Below are 20369 nucleotides of genomic sequence, written 5' to 3'. Positions count from 1 at the left end.
CTTTTTACAGGGCACTTAAGTTTTTACCAGAGTTTGGAGAATTAATTGAAAAGACTGAAATGTGGCCTGAGATGAAAGACTACTTCTACATGATGAACTGGGTTTTGAACTACAGACCTGATAACACAACTCAGGCTGCAAACTGTAAGTGAAATTTTTTTTTTTTTTTTTTTTTACAAAATAGAATTTCAACAACATTGTATTACTACATCCACTTTTAAAAATTGTCTGTAATAACATTTAAATATGTGTTACGATTCCTAGAAACTGGTGCAATCAAATGTTATATCCTTCGATGCCTTACCATATAGCCATTACATTGAAATACATGTTTGTACATTAGTTTCCACTAATTCTAATTGAGTGCATGTGATTTAACTGAAAATTTTGAGATGACCTTAAAACACATACATTTGTAGTAGCTGTTGGAAGTGTAAACTAAAAAAATCTTTACATTGTCCTTTAGGTTCTGTTAACATGGACTCATGGGCAATACGCTGTGATGCTGAATTTGAGTGGCCAGAGTTTGCTGGAGCATTGAAGGAGGCTCTGATGTCCCCGAGCCAAGAAGTGCTAGTGAAGTATGTCTGGAAGATTAAAATGATAAATGTTTATCTGATATTTAAAGCTTTTATTATAGCTTTAGTTTGTAAGTGAAGCCTTTTGCTGATAAAATGATTTACGAGACCAGAGCTCTGCAACTAAATCACTAAATGAGCCATTGGATTCAGTTTCTTACAGACAAAACCCAGTGAAGTCCCACCTTACCTTTTAGAAAATACACTTTATGTTATTGTGGCCATTAAGCCATTCACTTATAAAACGTAGCTTTTAAAAATTTATAATAATTTAATTACACAAATTTGATATATTCTTCTACAAATAACAACATTTGAAATTTGGTTATTTCCAGTGCAAGAAAAACAAGTCAAATATAACCTTTTCTATTAACATGACTTTAGTGTGCCATCATCCTTTTTTTCTATTTTTACTATCAAAAATAAACATGTCAACATAGATTTAAAAAAAATCTATGCATGTAAACACAATTATACACTTTAGAACGTTGCCTGTGAACAAGCATGACACTGTTTTGCAGCATAGATTAGAGTAATTGCTTAACTAACAAACATTATATTTATTCTAATTGTTAGCTAATTTCTTTAAAGCCAAAGAGCCACAATGGAGGGATAAAAGACCCACATGTGGCTCCGGAGCCTCAGGTTGCAGACTCCTGTACTAGGTGCTTCATTATAAAAAACAATACTCTCAACCTTTATTAAAATTTGAACAACAACAAAAAAACACAATTTCCAGAGATATTATACATATAGGATACAAAAGTGTAAAATTTGTCAAATTTTAAGGGAGTTTGTTGTTGAGTAAAAAGACAGAAAAGTACAAAACATTCATCTGTATTATAAAGGTAGATGTCTTCACATCAGTTTCCATAACAGAACTCTTGTCTTTTTGTTTCTCTTTCCTTGTAGTTGTCTGAATGGAACAGTGAATCTGCTGAACAGTGTGTTTGGCGACATGGAAACACTTTCACCAAACATTTATTCTGAAAAACAAATGAACGAAGAATATGGCTTCTCTGACAATCTAAATGCCCTCATGCACAACTTGGATGACTTTGTTCAGGAACTTTCTGTTCTGCCACCCCAGACCATCTCAGATTCTTCCGATATGCTTCCACCTTTTAGCAACTTGCTACAGTCTTCTGGTTTAGAGCCACTTGTGCCTTTGCTGATGAATGAAGCTCCCATCAACATGTCTACAGTCCTGGCTGTGGCATCAATGTTTGTCAGGGAGAACCAACACCTTTTTGATGGGACCGACCCTGAAGAGGCTAATTTGGAAGGCTTGATTACGCAGTTCCTGTCCTTGGATAGCAACCTAACTCTGTCCCTCTGTCACATGATGAAGCATGTTTTGGTCATTTACTCCAGCTCCTTCCGTCCCGAAAAAGTCCTCCATCCCAAAGACGCCGCTCCTGCCAACCAGACCTCAGCGTACTTTGTGGAGGCTGCTTTAAACGCAGCGGAGCACCTGGATGAAATGATAAGTTCTTCAAATGCGGACCCAGCGAGCATCATTCTTGAGTTCATGCATGAGCTTCAGGAACTCCTGTTTACTCTGTATAGACTGCAAAGAATAGAACATGTTTTATCACCAAACGGAGAGCTTAATACAACTCAAGTTACAGACCTTGACATGGCAACCATGGAATTTCTTGGCTTCTTCACCCCTGAGGGCCTTGAGAACCTGACCCAAGCTGGACCTAATGTTGCCCAAGACATTGTTTTCCAAAAGTTGGCCCAATTCTTACCAAGTGTTGCCCAAAAGGATGCAGCTCACTATTTACAGGACCTCAAAGCTCTGCAGCATCAGATCAGCAGTTGTGCAGAAGGCCAAAACTGTTTGATTGACTTTACTGAAATCTTCTTGGTTCTTGATCAGATTTCCCAAATGATGCTTTCTGCCGATGACAGTATCACCCTTCACGTAGCATCACGCAATTCCAGCTGGCAGTGGGAATCTGAGGAGATCACACCTACGTTCCTCTCACTTCTAGCACTAAATGAAAATGACTACAGAGATTCATTCAAACAGACACTTGACTTCATCAAATTGATCATGGCTAATCCAAACATTTCCAGTGTGCAGGACGTCCAGAATGCCTTGAAACAGTCAAACCTAACAGTTGAGGAGCTCAATGAGATCGCTGCACTCGCTGGGGCTGCCAACATAAATGATCTGATGGTAAATGTGATGGAGATCGCTAATTCACAAGAGTGTTTTCAACCTCAGGATGACACCAAGGTGACAGCTCAGTGTGTCATGGGATTGATTGATGGGCTGAGCGGCTTTTTGACACACCTGCCTGGTCTCAGTAACAACACACAGATCCTCTCCCAAATACCCATAATTGTCAACAAAACTGTCAGTGATTTCATCCAAGTCGACTTTAACTCCAACTCCAGCAGAGACTTTGAGGACATCTTTAAGAACGTCTTGGCCAACATCAAAGTGAGCCTTCAGATGAACGATCTCAATAACACCGAGATTATGAATGAAATAAGAGTGGTGGAGGGTCTAATCCAGCTAGTTACCAACATGGACTCATTTAACAATCTGAATACCACATTGACGAACGACCCCATTCAAATGCAGAAAGTATATCTGGAGCTTGTGGAGCATTATCTGAAAAAGCTGGAATATATCAGCCACAACAGTTCAGCATCAGCGCTCCTTCGTCCGTTTTTCCACATCACGCAAATGCAAGTGACACTGCAGCTCGCCCAGACAAATTTCTCTCTGTTTGTCAACCACAAGATTGAGAGTCTGATGAACGACCTTCAATACCCAATAGATGGAAATGGTTTGAGGGAAATTGGCTTTACAGTAATCGAGATCAGTCAGCATCTTTTAGACTATATAAAGCTTAATCTGGAGCTTCAAAAAAGCACTCTCCATTTTGACCAAATGTTCAACACAACTCTGCTGTACTCCACTGACAACCAAATCAGGCGCTATCTCAGAGTTATTGAGAAATGGATGAAACAGCCTGATGTCCCAACTGTCCTTACAAGCATGCTCCAATGGGGTAACTCCTCTACATCTTCTCAGGTGACAGACCTCAGTGTTTTGCTGCAGACGATGGACTTGTTTTTCTGTGACAATCAAAAGGTGTACCTCGCCATGATCAGAAATATCAGCCAAGCTTTGAGCCAAGTACTACTGGTGCCTTCCCTACAGAGTGAGCAATTCCTGCCTGGAGTCTTGAGTGCAGCACAGACAGCAATGCAGCTCTTGAACACAACAGGAGTACCCCTACCAGTTTTTGTACAGAATGATATCCTGGAAATTGTTAGAGATTCTGTGAATCTCATATTCAGCCCTGACACAAATTTCACCTCATCACGTGACACCTTACTGCACCTCCTGGAGAAAGCTGACGGAGTCATTCAACAAACAGTACCAGAAATGTTTAGTGGCTATCTGCTTCCAGGAATCAGAGTTGCAGCTACCTACTTTGAAAGCGCAAACAAAGAAAGTGGACCAGACCAGTGGAATCAAATGTGAGTCATGCTGCTAATTTTGTTTGTCTGATAAAACTGCTTTAAAGCCATCTATAGTTTGCCGTTTCAAAAGGCCTTAAAAATAATCTACAAATGTCGGCTATTAAAATCCCTTTTACACTGCACTTGTCTCAAAAGGTCTAAAAACTATGCAGACTTTGATTTAGTGACTGCAGGAATGAGAGCAAGTGTTCATGTTTTTGATCAGGAGGCTCGGCCAGACCTTGCAATATTATATATCTGACTATTAGCACAAAGAAAGAAATGTGGAAAATAATGAATGAATCAAGAGATGGATACATCTCTTTATAACGATGAAGCTACTTTCTAAGTCCTATAGCTGAGAAATAAGCAATGTTTAATGAGATATACAGCTTATGTTCATTAACTTAATGAAGGCACATTTTTCACTAATTGTGCTAAATAAAATTCTCGAATATCTTAAATTCAGCAATTATGAAATTAGCAATCATCAAATATCATTAATTTTTTTAAATAAATACATTCAAACAAAATTACAAAAAACCAAATTGCCTTTACTCATAGAGAATGAAATTAGCAGGATCCATATCCGTAAAGTATTACAACATATTTATTTTCTGTTTAGTAAACAGACATTTTAAATGATTGCAAACACTAAAGACACACTCAAATAATCCTTTGCTCTGTTTTTTAAGCGTTCCCAGTGGTCTTTTAAATTTTTTTCCTATTGTTATCCATAACAACATTAAAAAATAGCTTATCACACTGTATTGTCTTTTCCTTATGGACAATAAAAAATACTAATGTACTTTGTGTCCTAATATGTTAAAGTGTTGACACTCATATGTATTTTCTTTTTTCTGAAGCATTTTGAATGAAATGAAGACAGTCCAGAGCTTTCTTCCACCACACAGCTCAGCTCAGGCCTATGTGTCAGTCATCTACAATGTGACTCTTTTCATCTCAGAGTCTGGTCAGGGTAAGTCAGCTTCTGACTGTCACTTAAGTTGGACCAGATGTTCATTCCTGTGACTGATAAAGTACATCCTGTACTTCCTCATTGTATTGGTTAATAAATAGACGGTGGCACCGAGGTTTCATGATGGGGGATTTGGTCTTATCCCTAATTAATTTTTTGTGATTTCAGGCAACACGAGTGTCTGGGCAAGCTTTGAGAGTCCATTTCTTGAAACGTTGCCACATATTATTGGCCAGGTAAAACTTATTTTTGGTTGTGCTTGTTTATTTGCCTTAAAAATACAAATTTAAGGAAATACTATACCACAACCAATCATATTAAAATTAATGAATAAGTCCATTAAAACAAATTTGTTTTCTGCTTTATAAAACACTTTGCTTTATTGATTTTTGTAATTTTTTTGTGCTTTTGCTAACAGTTAAGCAAATTCCTGTCCATGATTTGGCCACTTGTTATGGAGGAGACAGATGTACAGATACCAGTTTTGTCCCTGGAGAGCTTTATTCATCTTGTCCCAGTTATGAAGCAAATTTCAAATGGGAATGCCGACCACAACACCTGGGAAAAGTAAGTTTGAAAGCAGAGTGGGATGAAAATATGTCCTTTTTTAAGTCACCTGTTCCTCTGAAATGCATACGTCACTATGCAGACTGTAGCTTACCGTAAAATGCAATGTCATGTGTTTTGTAACAGACTTGACTACATGCTGACAGACCTGTTTTCAGTCTTTGAAAAAACTCAAGTGTGGAATGGAACTCAACATGTAATACCTGTGTTTGAAAAAGTCATGGAAAGCCTGGTGAAGAACATGCAAGCAGAGAATGGTAAGAGCACTACTAAACAAAGAGAAAAAAGATGTAATTTGAATGTTAACGTATTTCAGAAAACAAACACGTCTCATTCATCACATCTTTATCTAGAGCCGCTTTTAATAATAACTGAATTAAACTACATCACCAACTGATGGTATTTTAGTCTGAACACATTATATTGATATATCTTGTGTAGAAAAGTTACATTTATTATAAAGAATAAAAAGAAGACTGTAAACTTTGTGATGCCAGTTATTTTTATCTGTTTTACAGGAATGGTCCTGAACCTTCAGATGCCAATAATGACGTTATTAAGCGAAATAGGAGGGTCATTGAACTCCAGTCATGTAAAGTTGTCTGACCTGTCAGATGACATTCAGTTTGCCATAGAGCAGACAGTAGAAGCAGTTCAGCAGGTATGGCGTTTTTCTCGGAAGAGTTTCATTTGTGTATTCAGTTTCTTTGTGTATGCAGGTTTTTACAGCCATTCAGAACATTTCTGCGTTGCTAGGTTTGCGTGAATGTGTCTCCGTATTTGAAAAAGAATGAGGAAGAGAACAAATATGTTAAATCACTGCTAATCAGAAAGTTTCATCTTGTGCCACTATGGCTATTGCTCATTTTCTCTCTCATCAGAGTTATTGTCAATTCTTTTAACATTTAAAAATGTAGAAGATTAATGTTGTTTTTCTTATCTAAGTCTTTTCTTCTCTTAAGTCTTATCTAAGTCCAGCCGCCAACAAAGACATTTGCACAGCTCATTTATCTTCAACAGACAAGGAGTGTTTTCATACCAGGATAAAAAAACCCTGTACTTACGTGTTTAATTGTATGACCTTTCATATAACATTAGATGTGTTGCATGCTGGGATTTGTTTATACATATTTTTTACCTTACATTATGCAATAAAATGTCTTAGTGTATCGCTTTTTTTTTTAACGAAGTCTTAAAAAGTTAATTGTATCACATTTATGTTTTCTCTCTTTTACTTTTCTATCAAATGAAAATTTGATCAAATGGGGTTAAAGTATTTGCTTTTTTGTGTCTTTTAAGGCAAATAGCACTTTAGACTGTAATGACGTGCTGAAAATTTGGGAGCCAGTTAGGGAGGCAGCTGGGTTTCAGAATGACACTCTGAGACTGTGGTGTGACATCAGCCTGCAGCCTCTTCTGGAAACTAATGCTGAAGCCCAGCCAGTTTACTCCAACCTGGACACGATTGTGAGTACTGGCTTGTAAAATAAAAATCTGTTTAGCTTTTTTCCCTTCAAACTGTTTCAAATTGAAAATGGCCACTTGGTGGCAGTGTTTGGTGACAAACAAGTCTGCTATTTCTGCATGTCCTGTTGTACAGCTCATGTCGGCTGGGCCCATGAGTGCAAACGGAGCAGCAGACAGGATCGTGGAAACTGTGCAGTCTCTCTATGAAGTCAACATGAACCGATCATTTGTGATAGAACAGTTCATCATGGCTGTCAGTGATCGGCTCTCGGTGATGGGAGGCCAGTCTTTGAGTTCTGAGGCACAGAGTCACTGGTGGAGCCAACTACAAGGCATGGAGATGCAAAACAGGTCAGCTTATTATAAACTATGTAATCTATTATATGCATTGCTTCTTTGCCCTACGATTCTCATATTTAAGATACAATTTCAAAGCAGTGATTAAAAACTATCTTGAGGCGCTGGAATCGTGTCATATATGTCGGCTTATGCCAGAAGCCTGGGAATGCCTTTGAGACCTTAAAGTGGGTGAAGAAGATGAATTAAATAATGTGAAAAATACTGAGAGATGCTCTTTGAAATCATTTTTGGATGTGTTTTTATGTATTACTTAGAACATGAATGTTAGTACAAAAAAATTTGTTCAAAAGATGTTGAAATATTTTTAACATTATAGAGAAGCATTTATTAAAAGACCAGGAAATTTAAATTTAAGTCCATAATTAAAACCATAAAATGACTGTAGTAAAAACACTTTTATGTGTCCTGATTTTTGTTAAATAATACAAGATCTTGATGCTTAGAGATTTGTTATTTCAACGATTTCCTGTGTTTTAAACTTTTTTGACATTTTGACATTTTATAGTAATATATCACCTCCTTATCTTGCTAATATAGTAATGTTGCATTTTGTCTCCATTTAAAAGTGGCCAAGAACATACTTTTTCAAGTTATGTTTTGCTTTTCTTATGTATTTTAATAACATTAGAGTCTTTTTCTTTTCCCTCAATAAATGAAGCAAATTGTTGTCTCTCATACTGCTATTAGTTATCCAAACCCAACACATTTTTGATAAATTGTAATAAACTTTTTTACACAATCCTTTCTGAGCAGGAATATTTTGATATTGAAAAGTTATTTGATGTTGTTTATATATATTTATATGCAGTGTTTAATATAATGTTACATTTGAATATTTTCTTTGTTTTCACAGAATTCTTTATGAAATGGAGGCAGCACAGAGCTTCTTAACACCAAACAGCTCAGCTCAGGCTTACGTCTCCATCCTCAGTGACATAGCTCATTTCATCCTGGGGCCCGGCCAAGGTAAGTCAGCTTCTCACTACTAGGATGGGTGGACAGCATGTTGAAATCTGATTATATCTAATGGAGCCACACTGCTTGTTTTATTATTTTATCACTGCTGGTTGACAGAACAAAACATGAACAGGTTCAAAGTTACAAACTGTTGAATTTACCTCCAGTAAAGCAAGAAAAAGAATTAAGTTAGCATGTTTTAGGACCAAATGTGAAAATTTCTTTCTGATTTCAGGCAACTCCTACCTTGGAGCAAGCTTTGGAAATGCATCATTTGAGACTTTGCCAGAATTGATTGGCCAGGTAGAGATTATACATAAACTAATACTTTTATTCAGATAACCATGAAAATAAATACTTGATTTTATGTAACTGTACTTTTGTTTCTTTGAAATATCTTAACTAGAGTAAAATAACTGGTATATATTTTCTGTAAAGTTAGTGGATCACCATCAAATTCAATCACAGCCCATGTCTTTGCTACTTTGCATAAAAGTTTGATATATTTTATCAATTATTTTTTCTTGCTTTGTTTGACAGATGAGTAAACTTTTGAATAAATTTTGGGAGTCGTTTGTGGGGGGCCCGGACTCAGAAGAACCAGCACCGTCCCTGGGGGACTTTGTCAATCTTGCCCCAGTTTTGGAACGGCTGGTGACTGGCCAAGCAGACCAAAAATCCTGGTTTTTGTAAGTTTCAATGAAGAAAAAAATAGAATATAATAGTTGAATACTCCTTCCTTATAGATTTATTTTACAAGTGAGACTTAGGGTTCAGGTTTGTTTTTGTCCTTTGTTGCAGATTGGAACAGATGGTCAAAAACCTGCTGATACATTTGGGAGGAATAATGTCACCAAACAGGATCCAAAATGGCATTTATGTGTTTGAGAAAAATGTGGAAAACATAGTAAAAAAACAGCAGGAAGAAGCTGGTAAGACTATTAACAACTAACTTTTCTCTTTTAGCTTTGAAAAAAATAGTTTATTTTCATTAAAAACAATAATTCACCTTGACGTGTTTTGACTGCAGGCCATCCATGGGTCAAATTGATTTTTTTATCCTATTAAATAGGGCTTTTGTATAAAAAAATGTATAAATGCATAGAATTTATATAACAAGAAGTGGAAAACTTTTAAAATATAAAATATTTTACTACAAAATCATTGATGCACCTCTTGTCCTTAATGATGATGTTTTGTTTTCAGCTTTGATTCAAAGCCTTCAGTTGCCATTGGGGAGCCTAATGAGGGAGATTGCAACCACCATGAACTCCAGTGAAATAAACTTGTTCGATCTCTCAGAGACAGTTGGTTCTGCTGTTGAAAACACAATGCAAACAGTTCGGCAGGTAAGTCATTAATCTCCCAAATATCTGAACCTGCTGCGTCATTGTTCATGCAGACCTTCTTTTTTTTTTGTTGGCGTGTTTTTATATTTTGTGTGCGTGCGAAATCATCTGTCCTTGCAGAAGATTAAGCAGCATTTCTACATCATCTCTACTTAGGTCTTAAATTGTGTCTTTTTTTGGTCATCCACATAAAAAAACTGTGTGGTGCAATATACTACTCACATGCCTGACTTTATTTCCTGTTATTTGTGTTCTTTTATTTCAAGGATGTTAAGTGGAGTCCTGAATTAATTACTTTGTGAATTAGTGATATATGACAGAAAGAGGTTAAGTTATTAATCTGTAAGTTGTTCGCGTATGGATTTTCACATGTTTTTACATGTTAGGATTTCTCGGTTTGCCTCATGTCATATTCTTTATTCAATCAAGAAAAACAACAATGAAAGATGATCTATTTTATATATTTATATTTCTGTCTCCTTCATAAATTATCAGCAACATTTTGCACTGGTTAGTTTATTAAATTCAATGAAAAAGCTTCTAAAAAACACATTTTTGTTTCCTCTCTAGGCAAATGGTACATTGAACTGTAATAACATTTTGGAAGCTTGGGAACCGCTCAGAGAAGCAGGAGGATTAACTCATGACAACCTGACTTTGTGGTGTGAAAACAGCCTGTGGCCAGTGTTAGACGCCTTTATTGCAAACCAGACTGCTTTCTCCAGCCAGAACATGAGTGTAAGTCTGCTCATTACCTTAAACCAAACTACCAACTGTGAACAGTTGATCAGCTGGTGTTTTTGTTTCTGTAAACTGAAGGGAAGCACCTTGACCACTTGGTGGCAGTGTTGACACACAGGAAAAAACTATTTTACTAACCGTCTTTTTTGTTGAATGTCTTTCATGCAGCACCCGGACATCAATCCTTTCAATTTGACTGTAGAAACTGACAAGATCATCAAAGCAGTGCAGTCACTCTACAATGTGAACATAAACCAAGCTTTTGTAGTGGAGCATTTCGTCAAAAGTTTCTCCAACCTGAACTTTGGTACGACGAACCAGACTGTGGACACTGAGATGCTCATGCACCTGTTGCAGCAGTTCCAGGACATGCAAGTGCAAAGCAGGTCAGCTCACACTCAGCTTCCCCTATATACCACATGAACTCCATATGAACTTACCAATCCATTTGTTGTTACTACATTACCCACAATGCATCACTCAAACCAACTTGAATAATGCATAATAATGGAATGGCCCCAAGTGCTCCCATTTGCATGCACATTGATTCATTTAATGCAGTTCTTCCTAAAATTGGACAGGCCTGAACTGATAAAAACTTTATGAATCAGCTAACCGAGACATCCTCTTAAAATGGATTTCCTTTTTTATGCCAGCTGCAGTAATGAGCCGGGCTTGGTGATAAGGATCACATTCTCCATATCGCAGGGAATCAATCAGGTTTCACTACATGAGTTATAGATCAATGATCACAGTGGAAAGACTCCTCAGTCTATTACAGAGGATGAAATGATGTGAATTAGCATGGGGGGGGGTGTTGATGAGGAAATATTCTTTCAATATCATTTGAGTAATTAAAGGTCTACAGGATCATTACTTTCAAAAAAGGAATTTGAAACATGGGTTGCGATGCATAAAGGTAGTTGGAGAAAGTCTATCCTTACCACTACTATAAGTGGTTTGATATAACAGAATAATTAAGTGATATTAAAATGTCTACAGTTAGATTGCGCTTGATTCGAAAAAATAGTTCTAAGTGTTAATTTTTCTGTTCCACAGTTTTTCTGCACTGAAAGAGCTGTCAGATGAGCTGGTCAGCCTGGATCCTGAATTGCAGCCTTACATTGAAGCCTCAGAAAAAGCAATGAGCCTCATCCTGACCAACTATGATCACCTTCTGAACGGTTCCTCATCCCAGGAGCTCTTTGAAGATGCACTGATAGTTTTTCTGACTTCTGCAAACCTCACTTTAGATCAGATCTTGATGGTTACATCAGAAGATTCTGAGGACAATTTCATCTCTCTGAATGATTTGATAATGGAAGCCCTCAACTTGGTATCAGAGATGTCATTGTTTGGAGAAGACTCTATGGCTTACCAAGCTTTGGAGGAGCTTTTAGCATCCAATGACACAAGCTTTTTAGGGGAAAGGCTGGTTGATTTCTTTGTGTGGTTAACCTCAACTGAAACACCTGACCTGGATTGGTTTAGTCTGACTTTAACCAAAGCGTACGACATCGTGAGGCCTACGTTGTCCCTCCTGACCAAGATGGATGTGAGAATGTCATCTTGTGCAGAGCTGTTTGAAGACCTGGCTAGAAACATTATTGCAATGTTGAGACAGTTTGTGAACACCAGTGACCTCCTGCCCCCAATGTATGATCAAACGGGCGTGTCACACGAAGAAATGATGAACAATTTCAACCAAGGCAAAGTCAGACATAGACGGGATGTCTCATCGATGGCACAACCGACTCTCATAAATGACTTTGGGGACTTGTTCCGCATTGACTATCCATCCATGTTCAGAGCTATCTCTCAGTCTCCAACCTCATCAGAAATGATAGAGACCGCTCACGTGCTTTTTGCCAACCCTGATCTGAATGTTGTAGTCAAGGGAGCTACGACCAACATGTCTTGGGGCTTGAATGCATCTCGGGAGGCAACTATTGACTCTGCTCTAGGAATGTTCTCCTTCCTTAGTCACCCCGACCTGCTGACAAGGTTAGTTGATTTGTTTCTTTTGGAGCAAAAATAAATAAAAAGTTAGCTTTGTCCTCTGCAACTTCATTTAGATCTACATTTGCTCTGTGCAAACTCCTCCTTATTTTTTTTTACTGCTTTCAAAAACGTTGTTGTGTTATCCCTTGTTTCTCAAACTACACATATCAAACACTTTTCAGCCCACCAATGGATATCTTGACGAATGCTACTAACGGGCTTCCTGATGCCATCCCATTCTCCTCCGTGATAAAAAATTTCACCAAAACACTTGCCAGTGAATCCCCAGGTAAGAGACTGTTTTCTTTGGATTTGAAAATAGTAAATTGACGACATCACTATGAGGCAATTACATCAAACTCTCCCTGTGGCACGTTTTGCACTCATCAATGAAAAAAAAATAGGTCGTTGCTTCATCCGTAGCTATTTGGAAACCGACCAGTGGAGAATGTTTGACTTTTAAAAGAGGACTGCAATATACATGAACTAAATCACAAATGTTTAGACAGGGAGATCAGACATGTTTAGCCATATACCTTTCTGCAAAGTTTGCATTGAGGAAAATATGATGGACTGATTTATTTTATGAAATGAAAGCTAAACTGACTGAACCAACACTTGCATGATTTACACGATGCCTTACTATAGAGCTCACACTGGTGCTAAGTGTTTGCATGCGTGCTGCGTTTATAACGACAAACTGTGAATATGGTTTACCGTTAAACAGCCGCACAGCTTGAAACAGTTCAACCCTGTAGTTCGCATCATTGAAAGGCGAACTATGAATCTCTGTTTTAAATGCGAATGTATACAGCGCTGCAAGTATTTATTCCGTAGATATGATGAATAAGACTTCACATTAGTTTAGTTTGAGCTCCAAAAAAAAAAAAGCCTGGGGCCGCCCAGCTCTTCTCCAGCAGAAAGCCACTCAGCACCTTTTTAAATCTCATTAGCAAAGTGGAATTCAATCACTTATCCTGCTTATGCTGCCCACCATTGCTAAACGTCTCTCTTCGCACTCACCCAAGCAGACATCTATGACTTCCTTTTAATTTGCCCCTGTTTTCACGTGATGATGTTTTCAGTCCACAGACTCACTTTGTAAGCAGCTTCTCCTCTCTCATCAATCCCAGTTGTGTTTTTCATACACAAACAGCAACACAGTGCAACTGTTGTAATTGCAAAGGCCTCTAGGTGTTTAGGGTCCTAAGATTAAACATAAGCATTGGCTAATTTTGGGCTAATTAGATATTCTGTCATCACATTCTGCAGCCTGAGGTGGTGCTTTTCTTTGGCTTTGTCAAAAGTGTTTTAATGCATGACAGCATCCATTACAGCTGGCCCTTCTGGCCCCATCAGTCCCACACAGGGCTTCACTAGCAGCACATCATTTGCTGCGTGCTGCCTGACAACAATGCCCTGTAATGATGTAAGCTGTAATGAAGCCCACTGGGAAGTCATGTTTTCTGTCACCTTGAAGACCTAACTCTTTGAGATTCTGGACATTAAGATAATCTTTCTTTCACCCTAATTTTTCAACAGTCTAACCCCTTTGTTTTCACCTACCCATGACAGATACCCTGATCCGTATGCAGCAGGCAGTCCAAACAACTGTTCAGCTTTTACAGAGCCACCCCAAATCTTCCGAGTTCACACAGCAGCTACAACAACTAAAATCTCAGGTAATTGGTGACACGTTCAAATTTAGGGTTTCTGTTAGCCATCTCCTTTAACACGGGGGGGTGTTTGGCTTAAGGAAAAGGTTAAAATGTGATATTTGTGTATTCAAAAATCCCGTCTCGACAGCAATTTATTAGTTGATATTTTGGAAAACTATTTTTTTATTTGTTTCTATACACACTGCATAGTGCAAAATGTTAGTTTTACATTGATATATTGGAAATAAGTTGTGTATGCATTTTTAAAAAAAAGAAAAAGAAAGTAGTTAAAAATGTTGATTCATTTGTTTTTAATAAAAATGACTGAAGATTTATCTTCATGTATTGTTGTTATAATGTTTTTCCTACATTTCACTGGCAGTCACATGTAAATATGATTTCTAACTCTTTCCAAAGTAGAAAAATCCCAGCTGTCATTTTCAAGTTATTGGAACTTGATTTATATTTTGATTCTAAGACCTAAACTTGTTTTCCAGCTGTGCCCCCTGGAGAGCACACAGTCCATGCAGCAGGTCATGTCCACTCTTTCTTTACAACCTGGGCAGCTCTGCAACACGTACCTTCCCAGCCTGGAGGTACTGGCCAAGAACAGCACTTCAATGTCTGACCTCCTGTTCCAAGCTGTCATTGGAGAACCCAAGAACTACAAAATCCAAGCAAACTGGTACGACATTATGTCGATCTGTCTTACAATTGTTGAATGTGGTTATTTTGTGTATTGAAAAGGCACAATTTCCCTGATCTTCATTGGTGATATGTTTTTAACAACTTGTAAGGGCTCTCATAGAAGCAGTTTACTCTACACCATTCGGCATTTTTTAAAATTCAAATAAGAAACATTTGCCTTCGTCAAAGTTCACTTGTTTGTGTTAATATCTTTTATACACAGGACTTCTGTGTTGACTGAAGCTTTGGGCTTTAACACCACCAGCCTGGACAGCCTCAACATGAACTTCACCCTACCAGGTGAGCTTTTGTTAGGTCCATTTTTATTCAACCATTATTTTGTTAAATGTGTTAGTTTAGTTTTTTTAGTATGCTATTCTCAGAAAATGCAGGCACCCATCTTTACCAGACCTCTGGACTGCCAATTTTAACTTAACACTGGCAAAATCTTTACATTGGACACTGTTAATTGTTTCTCATATTTTGCCGCAGTGATGACAGTGGGAGGGATGCTGAGGAATAGAGCAGCCTTTGCTCAGGATGTTCAGCAACACTTGGCTATAAACCCTTCTGATCTCGACCCGCTGATGAACACTACACTACCAAATGACAACTTGGAGGTAAGCCAGGAGATGTTTATGGTCAATTTAAACAGAGAGCATGTGACCTATATATGTGTGCATGAGCTATGATGCACATCTTAAATGGAACTGCTAAAGAAAAATTGCTCTTGGAATATTTGTGATAAATGTGCTAGAGTGGGAACCACTGGACCACAATGTTACAACGAGTAGCATAGTAAAAACTGCTGGGTTATAGATTTAAAAAAAAACTTTACCGACAATTGATAGGTCTCACAAAATAAAACAAAAAACTATTCACTTCCTAAAACTAAATGAGAAAGGCAGGATAAGATTATGCAGTTCTTACCAGAGCAAAAGTCCCCAACTCAAGGAGACATATTCTCATCTGTCATCTTATGAAACTTTATTTTCAATTATGCGGTTTAATTTGGTTTGTTTGGTTTTGGTTTGATTTATTGATTTATTTCAAGCATTAAAAATATTGGGTTAAACGAAAATTCAAAACATCAAACATATTTCAGATATAAATCATCTTGTCACTCATAACAAAAAATAGTCTTTTTGGAGTAAAGCATACAGTACACACGCACGTCACATTAGATTAATTAAATATAAGGATTATCAATTAAAGTCAAGTAGAGTTTGATTGATAGGGATTGGGAAGACACAAAGTTTTATAAACGTATACAGCGCCACCCCCATAGTTTGCCAAAATTATAGTGACAGAAAAACTTAACTGCATAGTTTGAAATGTAGAGCTGCTTGGAAAACTAAAACTGGCATAACTTTCAAAGTGGGCAAAATAACAGGAAGAGACTTTAAAGCCATGATTTATAAAATCTGCTGGGTCCATCAGATTACCTTCGCCTGTGACTCTATTTGCTAAGGTTATAAAAAAAAGGCTCCAGTTCTGTGAAGTTTTCTTAGTGCACCTACTTTTGTGTATCCCTCATTATCTTCTAATGCCATTTGGAACAGATCCTGTCCTGGATGGTAAACATGCCTCACTGCAACACCACAAGCTCTGACAACATGAAACCAACAGATGAGGCCATCCAGAAGTCTCTCTGCTTCTTGTCTTTCGGAGAGTTGTACCAGTTGTCTCTGTTGGCAGCAAAACACATGAACACTGAGAAACTCCTCTACAGAGTAAGGCTTTGAATGTTCTTCCTCTCTTTATGTTTTTTCTAAAAATGCAATGTGCTTATTTTGTAGACGTTACACTGTGGGACACAATTGTAACATTTTATTTGTAGAACTTATTTCAGAAAGAGATGCTTATGTATTAGAACATGTGACCCCTAAGTACGTCAAAAAACAAAGGATTTTTGAGCGAAAAGTTAACATGAGGCTGTTTCAACGTTTAAGGCAGGAGTGTCCAACATTTTTGCAAAGATTGCCATGTTTGGTTGGTGAAAGGTGAAAATTTTTGAGGGGGGACCATTCGGCCTGACATTCTTTAAACTATTTAAATAACATTAATGCAAGTGAAAAATTACTGAACATTTATTTATTTACTCATTATTCACATAAAAACAAATATGTCTAAATATGTTTTAACCATAATTATTGTCACTTTTTTGCACAGTTGATTCCCAATTAGCTTTGTCTTTGATTTCTTGTGTTGTTCTAGCATTTCTTGTCTGGTAGTTCCTACAGCCTCTAGAAAAATATGCCAATTGCTACTTGTCCTGGAAGTTGTAGCCCATCACTGTCAACTGTTTTTAAATTTACAGTTGAAATTACAGAAATGAGCTAGAAAGTCTCACAGAAGATCTCACAACTGTGTTGCTGCAGGTTCACAACAACTTAAAATGTATTTTGGCTGACCACGATCAAGAAATTGTGCACACAGTTTTTAGAAAATGGTGGGGGCCGTGTATTATTGATTTTATGACAGGTGTCTGCAGGCTGGTGGAAATTTGAAAGTGGGAATTTGGACATGCCTGATTTATTGTGTGTGATACTGAGAAAAACAAAGCTTTTCTCATTTGTGTGATTGTTTCCTCTCCCTTATAGATGGTGTTGTCTGAGGAAACACAGAAGGTGGTGGGAGTTTTGCTCAAGGTATCTCAAGTTCTAACAGAGATGATGGACAATATTCTTCCAGTTGTGAGCAAACTGCAAAGCTACCTCAGCTCTGTAAAAGACCTAAATCTGGGAGCCAACAATGAATTCAGACAGGTGATGACTTTCTATTCACATGTTAATGTTTCTTTTACTTCATTCATTTGGTCATTTATTTCATTTATATATTTGAACAACAGAAGTTATCATTTTTGTGTACAGTTTTCCCTCATTTATCGCGGGGAATATGTTCCATGAATATCTCATAAAAATCTGCAAAGTAGAATTATGTTTTGTTTAGATGTTTTGAGACTGTAAAACCCCTCATTACATGCTTTTCTTAGACAGTCATTAACATTTTCATACTTCTCTTTCTTGTTTAGATTCTCAAAGTACAAATCTTTATAGAAAAATCAGTCTAATAATATAGAATGAAGCCAAAGATCTGAGATTGTGATAGAAGATTCTGTGTAACTTTGGTACGGCAGACCAGCGTTTTTCAGCCTACAAGTAATCTAAAAATCTCAGATCCTACAAAAAAAAGTGCCTAAAAAGTTCATCTAACTGAAAACCGCCAAACCAACCACAAACCTGCTGCAACACTTCAGCAGACATGGCACAGAGATTGATTGACAAGGGCAACAGCCTATCAGGGCACAGAACACAGTGCGCCGTAGAAAGAGAGAAAAAAAAAAGGCATGTAGACTGCACTGAATAAAATCCGCGAAACCGCGAAAGGTGAACCCGCAATATAGCAAGAGAACACTGTACTCTTTACTCATGTAGATTAAGTATGATAATCTAAAAACCTTACATTTCTTTTTCCCCAGATGACAAAAGGTCTGAGGACCACCATTTCAAGCCGAGCCACCTTTGTGACCATTTCCCGTGCTTTGTGTAGTAACGGCATCCTGGCTCTGTTTGGGATCTCCAAACTTCATGACATATCAAATCCAAGCCCCTCTTTCTTCAATAACATTCAGAGAGAAGAGATGATTGACAGGTTCAAGATTCCACGAAATGCCAGTATGTTAAATACACCTATTTACATATAGTCTGTGTTAAAATGGTGTTTTTTTACACTTAATCTTCATTTTTCTGCGACTTCTGTGATCAACTTTTGTGCCCACAAATCTCAGCCTCTGTGATTGTGAGGAGAGTACCGGTATATCTAACAGTTGTCTTCTTGTGCAGCTCCCTTCTGTATGAACATGTATCTGGATATGGTCAACACAACCGGCGGAGCCATCGCTTGGGCCTTCCTCAAACCCATGTTGATGGGGCAAATCCTTTACACACCTAACACCCCTGAAACCAGGGCCATCATGAAAAAGGTATAAAGAAATTCTATTCATGAAAAAAAAAATCGACTCCCTTTTAAGTAAACTTCACATATGTATTTATTCTTTTACTCTTCATATGTGACTTATAACAGGTATTTTCCTAAACCAGGTCATGCTTTTCCACTTCCAATATCATGTTAGATTTTGTTTACTCCTGTGTGTGTAGTTCTTTAGTATTCTTTTTAATTAATAGCTGTTGGTTTGCTGCATTAATATTTTATCTGTTTACCTTCTGGCCTTTATAAAGTTTATGCTCCTTTATTAATTGACTTTACTTGGATTTACTTTTTTAATGCTATTTCTGGATATTTTAGCTTAATCCAAAGTCTTTACACCTTCACTGTTAGATGGTAAACAGGAAAGCCAAAGCTGCACAAAGTGTACACAAGCTGTATTTGTATGCACCACTACCTGAGAATTGTGATTCTATTTTGAGCAAGTCTGACTGTGCTTTATTATTCCGTGTCCTTCACAAAGTAAGAGACACACACAAACAAGTTGGTCTGTGAAGTTTTGCTGATACACAAGGATTTCATTCATTCCCGTCCTTCTCTTGTCTTTGCCCAGGCCAATGCCACCTTGGACGAGTTTGGAAATCTAAGGAAAAACTCTGAGGAGTGGATCAAAGCCTCCAATAACATCATGAGCTATTCGAAACTCCTCAGTACCACTCTGCCAATGCTGCAGGTATGCGAGCTCAGAGCTTCCCTCCTTACATCTGATTATCCCAGCCTGGTTTGGCTTCATTTGAGAATCTACAGATAAACTCTGTGGTGGTCTTCAGCAGCAAATTTCAGCAACTGTTCACTTATTTCTATACTGTCTCTCCTCCCTGATTCAGAATTCGCTCAGCAATAGCTTTGTGAAGAATTTCATCGAAATGCAGACAAACATCAATGTCGACGGCATGAAGGAGACTCTCAACAATTTTTGTGAGTGAGGTTTTCAACTTTGGACACTAGGGCTTTGTTTCAATTGTTTCTTTAGCTAACTACCATCAAAAAAGTATTAGGACGGGCCTCTTTATTTTTGCCTTTTTAATGTAAGTCACAAATGCTTATGTCATGGCTTCAATATTGCAAATTCCTTTTGGAGTTGAGTACTAATGATGATGTATTTTTAATATGTATATTTATGCATACTTACTTATTTAAACTAAAAAAAAAAATTAAATTTTTTATATTGGTCCAAGCCCAGGTGATGCATTTGTTTAGGCAAAAATATAGCTCTGGAAAGTCTTTAAGTTTGTGTGTTTTTCACAGCTAACATGACAGAGTTGCTGGACAACCACAAAGATGTACTTGACCAGATCACCACCTTGTCCACCTTGATGATGCAAATCTCCTCCTGCGTCACGTTTGACCGTTATCGTGCCTACGACTCAGAAGAGGAGCTTAACGCTGTAGCAGAGGCTCTTGCAAAAAACAGAGATCTGTATGCAAGTGAGTCAAGATAAAGAGAATTCTGCTATCATTCACAGTTTTTTTAGTAGAGCTGACGTCTCCTCATCAATTCAGGATCATTAGTGGTATTTTTAATATG

The 20369-nt window shown here is 37.5% G+C and overlaps 1 protein-coding gene across 2 annotated transcripts in view; it reads left to right on the top strand.

Annotated features, from left to right (window-relative positions):
• Positions 1 to 20369, top strand: part of abca12 (ATP-binding cassette, sub-family A (ABC1), member 12) — a 61326-nt gene that overhangs the window by 14015 nt on the left and 26942 nt on the right. For both annotated transcript variants that reach the window (XM_011489666.4, XM_078939926.1), the window contains 30 exons: positions 11 to 144; positions 467 to 581; positions 1491 to 4085; positions 4934 to 5046; positions 5215 to 5282; positions 5465 to 5613; positions 5740 to 5870; positions 6132 to 6274; positions 6913 to 7080; positions 7214 to 7431; positions 8294 to 8406; positions 8633 to 8700; positions 8938 to 9086; positions 9199 to 9329; positions 9604 to 9746; positions 10317 to 10484; positions 10656 to 10873; positions 11547 to 12491; positions 12671 to 12777; positions 14064 to 14170; positions 14644 to 14831; positions 15057 to 15133; positions 15326 to 15453; positions 16396 to 16566; positions 17437 to 17601; positions 18315 to 18510; positions 18679 to 18818; positions 19395 to 19514; positions 19669 to 19759; positions 20090 to 20269. In XM_011489666.4, coding sequence (XP_011487968.1) covers positions 11 to 144; positions 467 to 581; positions 1491 to 4085; positions 4934 to 5046; positions 5215 to 5282; positions 5465 to 5613; positions 5740 to 5870; positions 6132 to 6274; positions 6913 to 7080; positions 7214 to 7431; positions 8294 to 8406; positions 8633 to 8700; positions 8938 to 9086; positions 9199 to 9329; positions 9604 to 9746; positions 10317 to 10484; positions 10656 to 10873; positions 11547 to 12491; positions 12671 to 12777; positions 14064 to 14170; positions 14644 to 14831; positions 15057 to 15133; positions 15326 to 15453; positions 16396 to 16566; positions 17437 to 17601; positions 18315 to 18510; positions 18679 to 18818; positions 19395 to 19514; positions 19669 to 19759; positions 20090 to 20269 — 7439 coding nt within the window. The remainder of the gene's footprint in view (positions 1 to 10; positions 145 to 466; positions 582 to 1490; positions 4086 to 4933; positions 5047 to 5214; positions 5283 to 5464; positions 5614 to 5739; positions 5871 to 6131; positions 6275 to 6912; positions 7081 to 7213; positions 7432 to 8293; positions 8407 to 8632; positions 8701 to 8937; positions 9087 to 9198; positions 9330 to 9603; positions 9747 to 10316; positions 10485 to 10655; positions 10874 to 11546; positions 12492 to 12670; positions 12778 to 14063; positions 14171 to 14643; positions 14832 to 15056; positions 15134 to 15325; positions 15454 to 16395; positions 16567 to 17436; positions 17602 to 18314; positions 18511 to 18678; positions 18819 to 19394; positions 19515 to 19668; positions 19760 to 20089; positions 20270 to 20369) is intronic.

This window comes from Oryzias latipes, chromosome 21 (genome assembly GCF_053564925.1).
Source record: "Oryzias latipes strain Hd-rR chromosome 21, Olatipes_Hd-rR_3.1".
Lineage (NCBI taxonomy): Eukaryota > Metazoa > Chordata > Actinopteri > Beloniformes > Adrianichthyidae > Oryzias > Oryzias latipes.
This window is presented reverse-complemented; position numbering and strand designations above follow the sequence as displayed.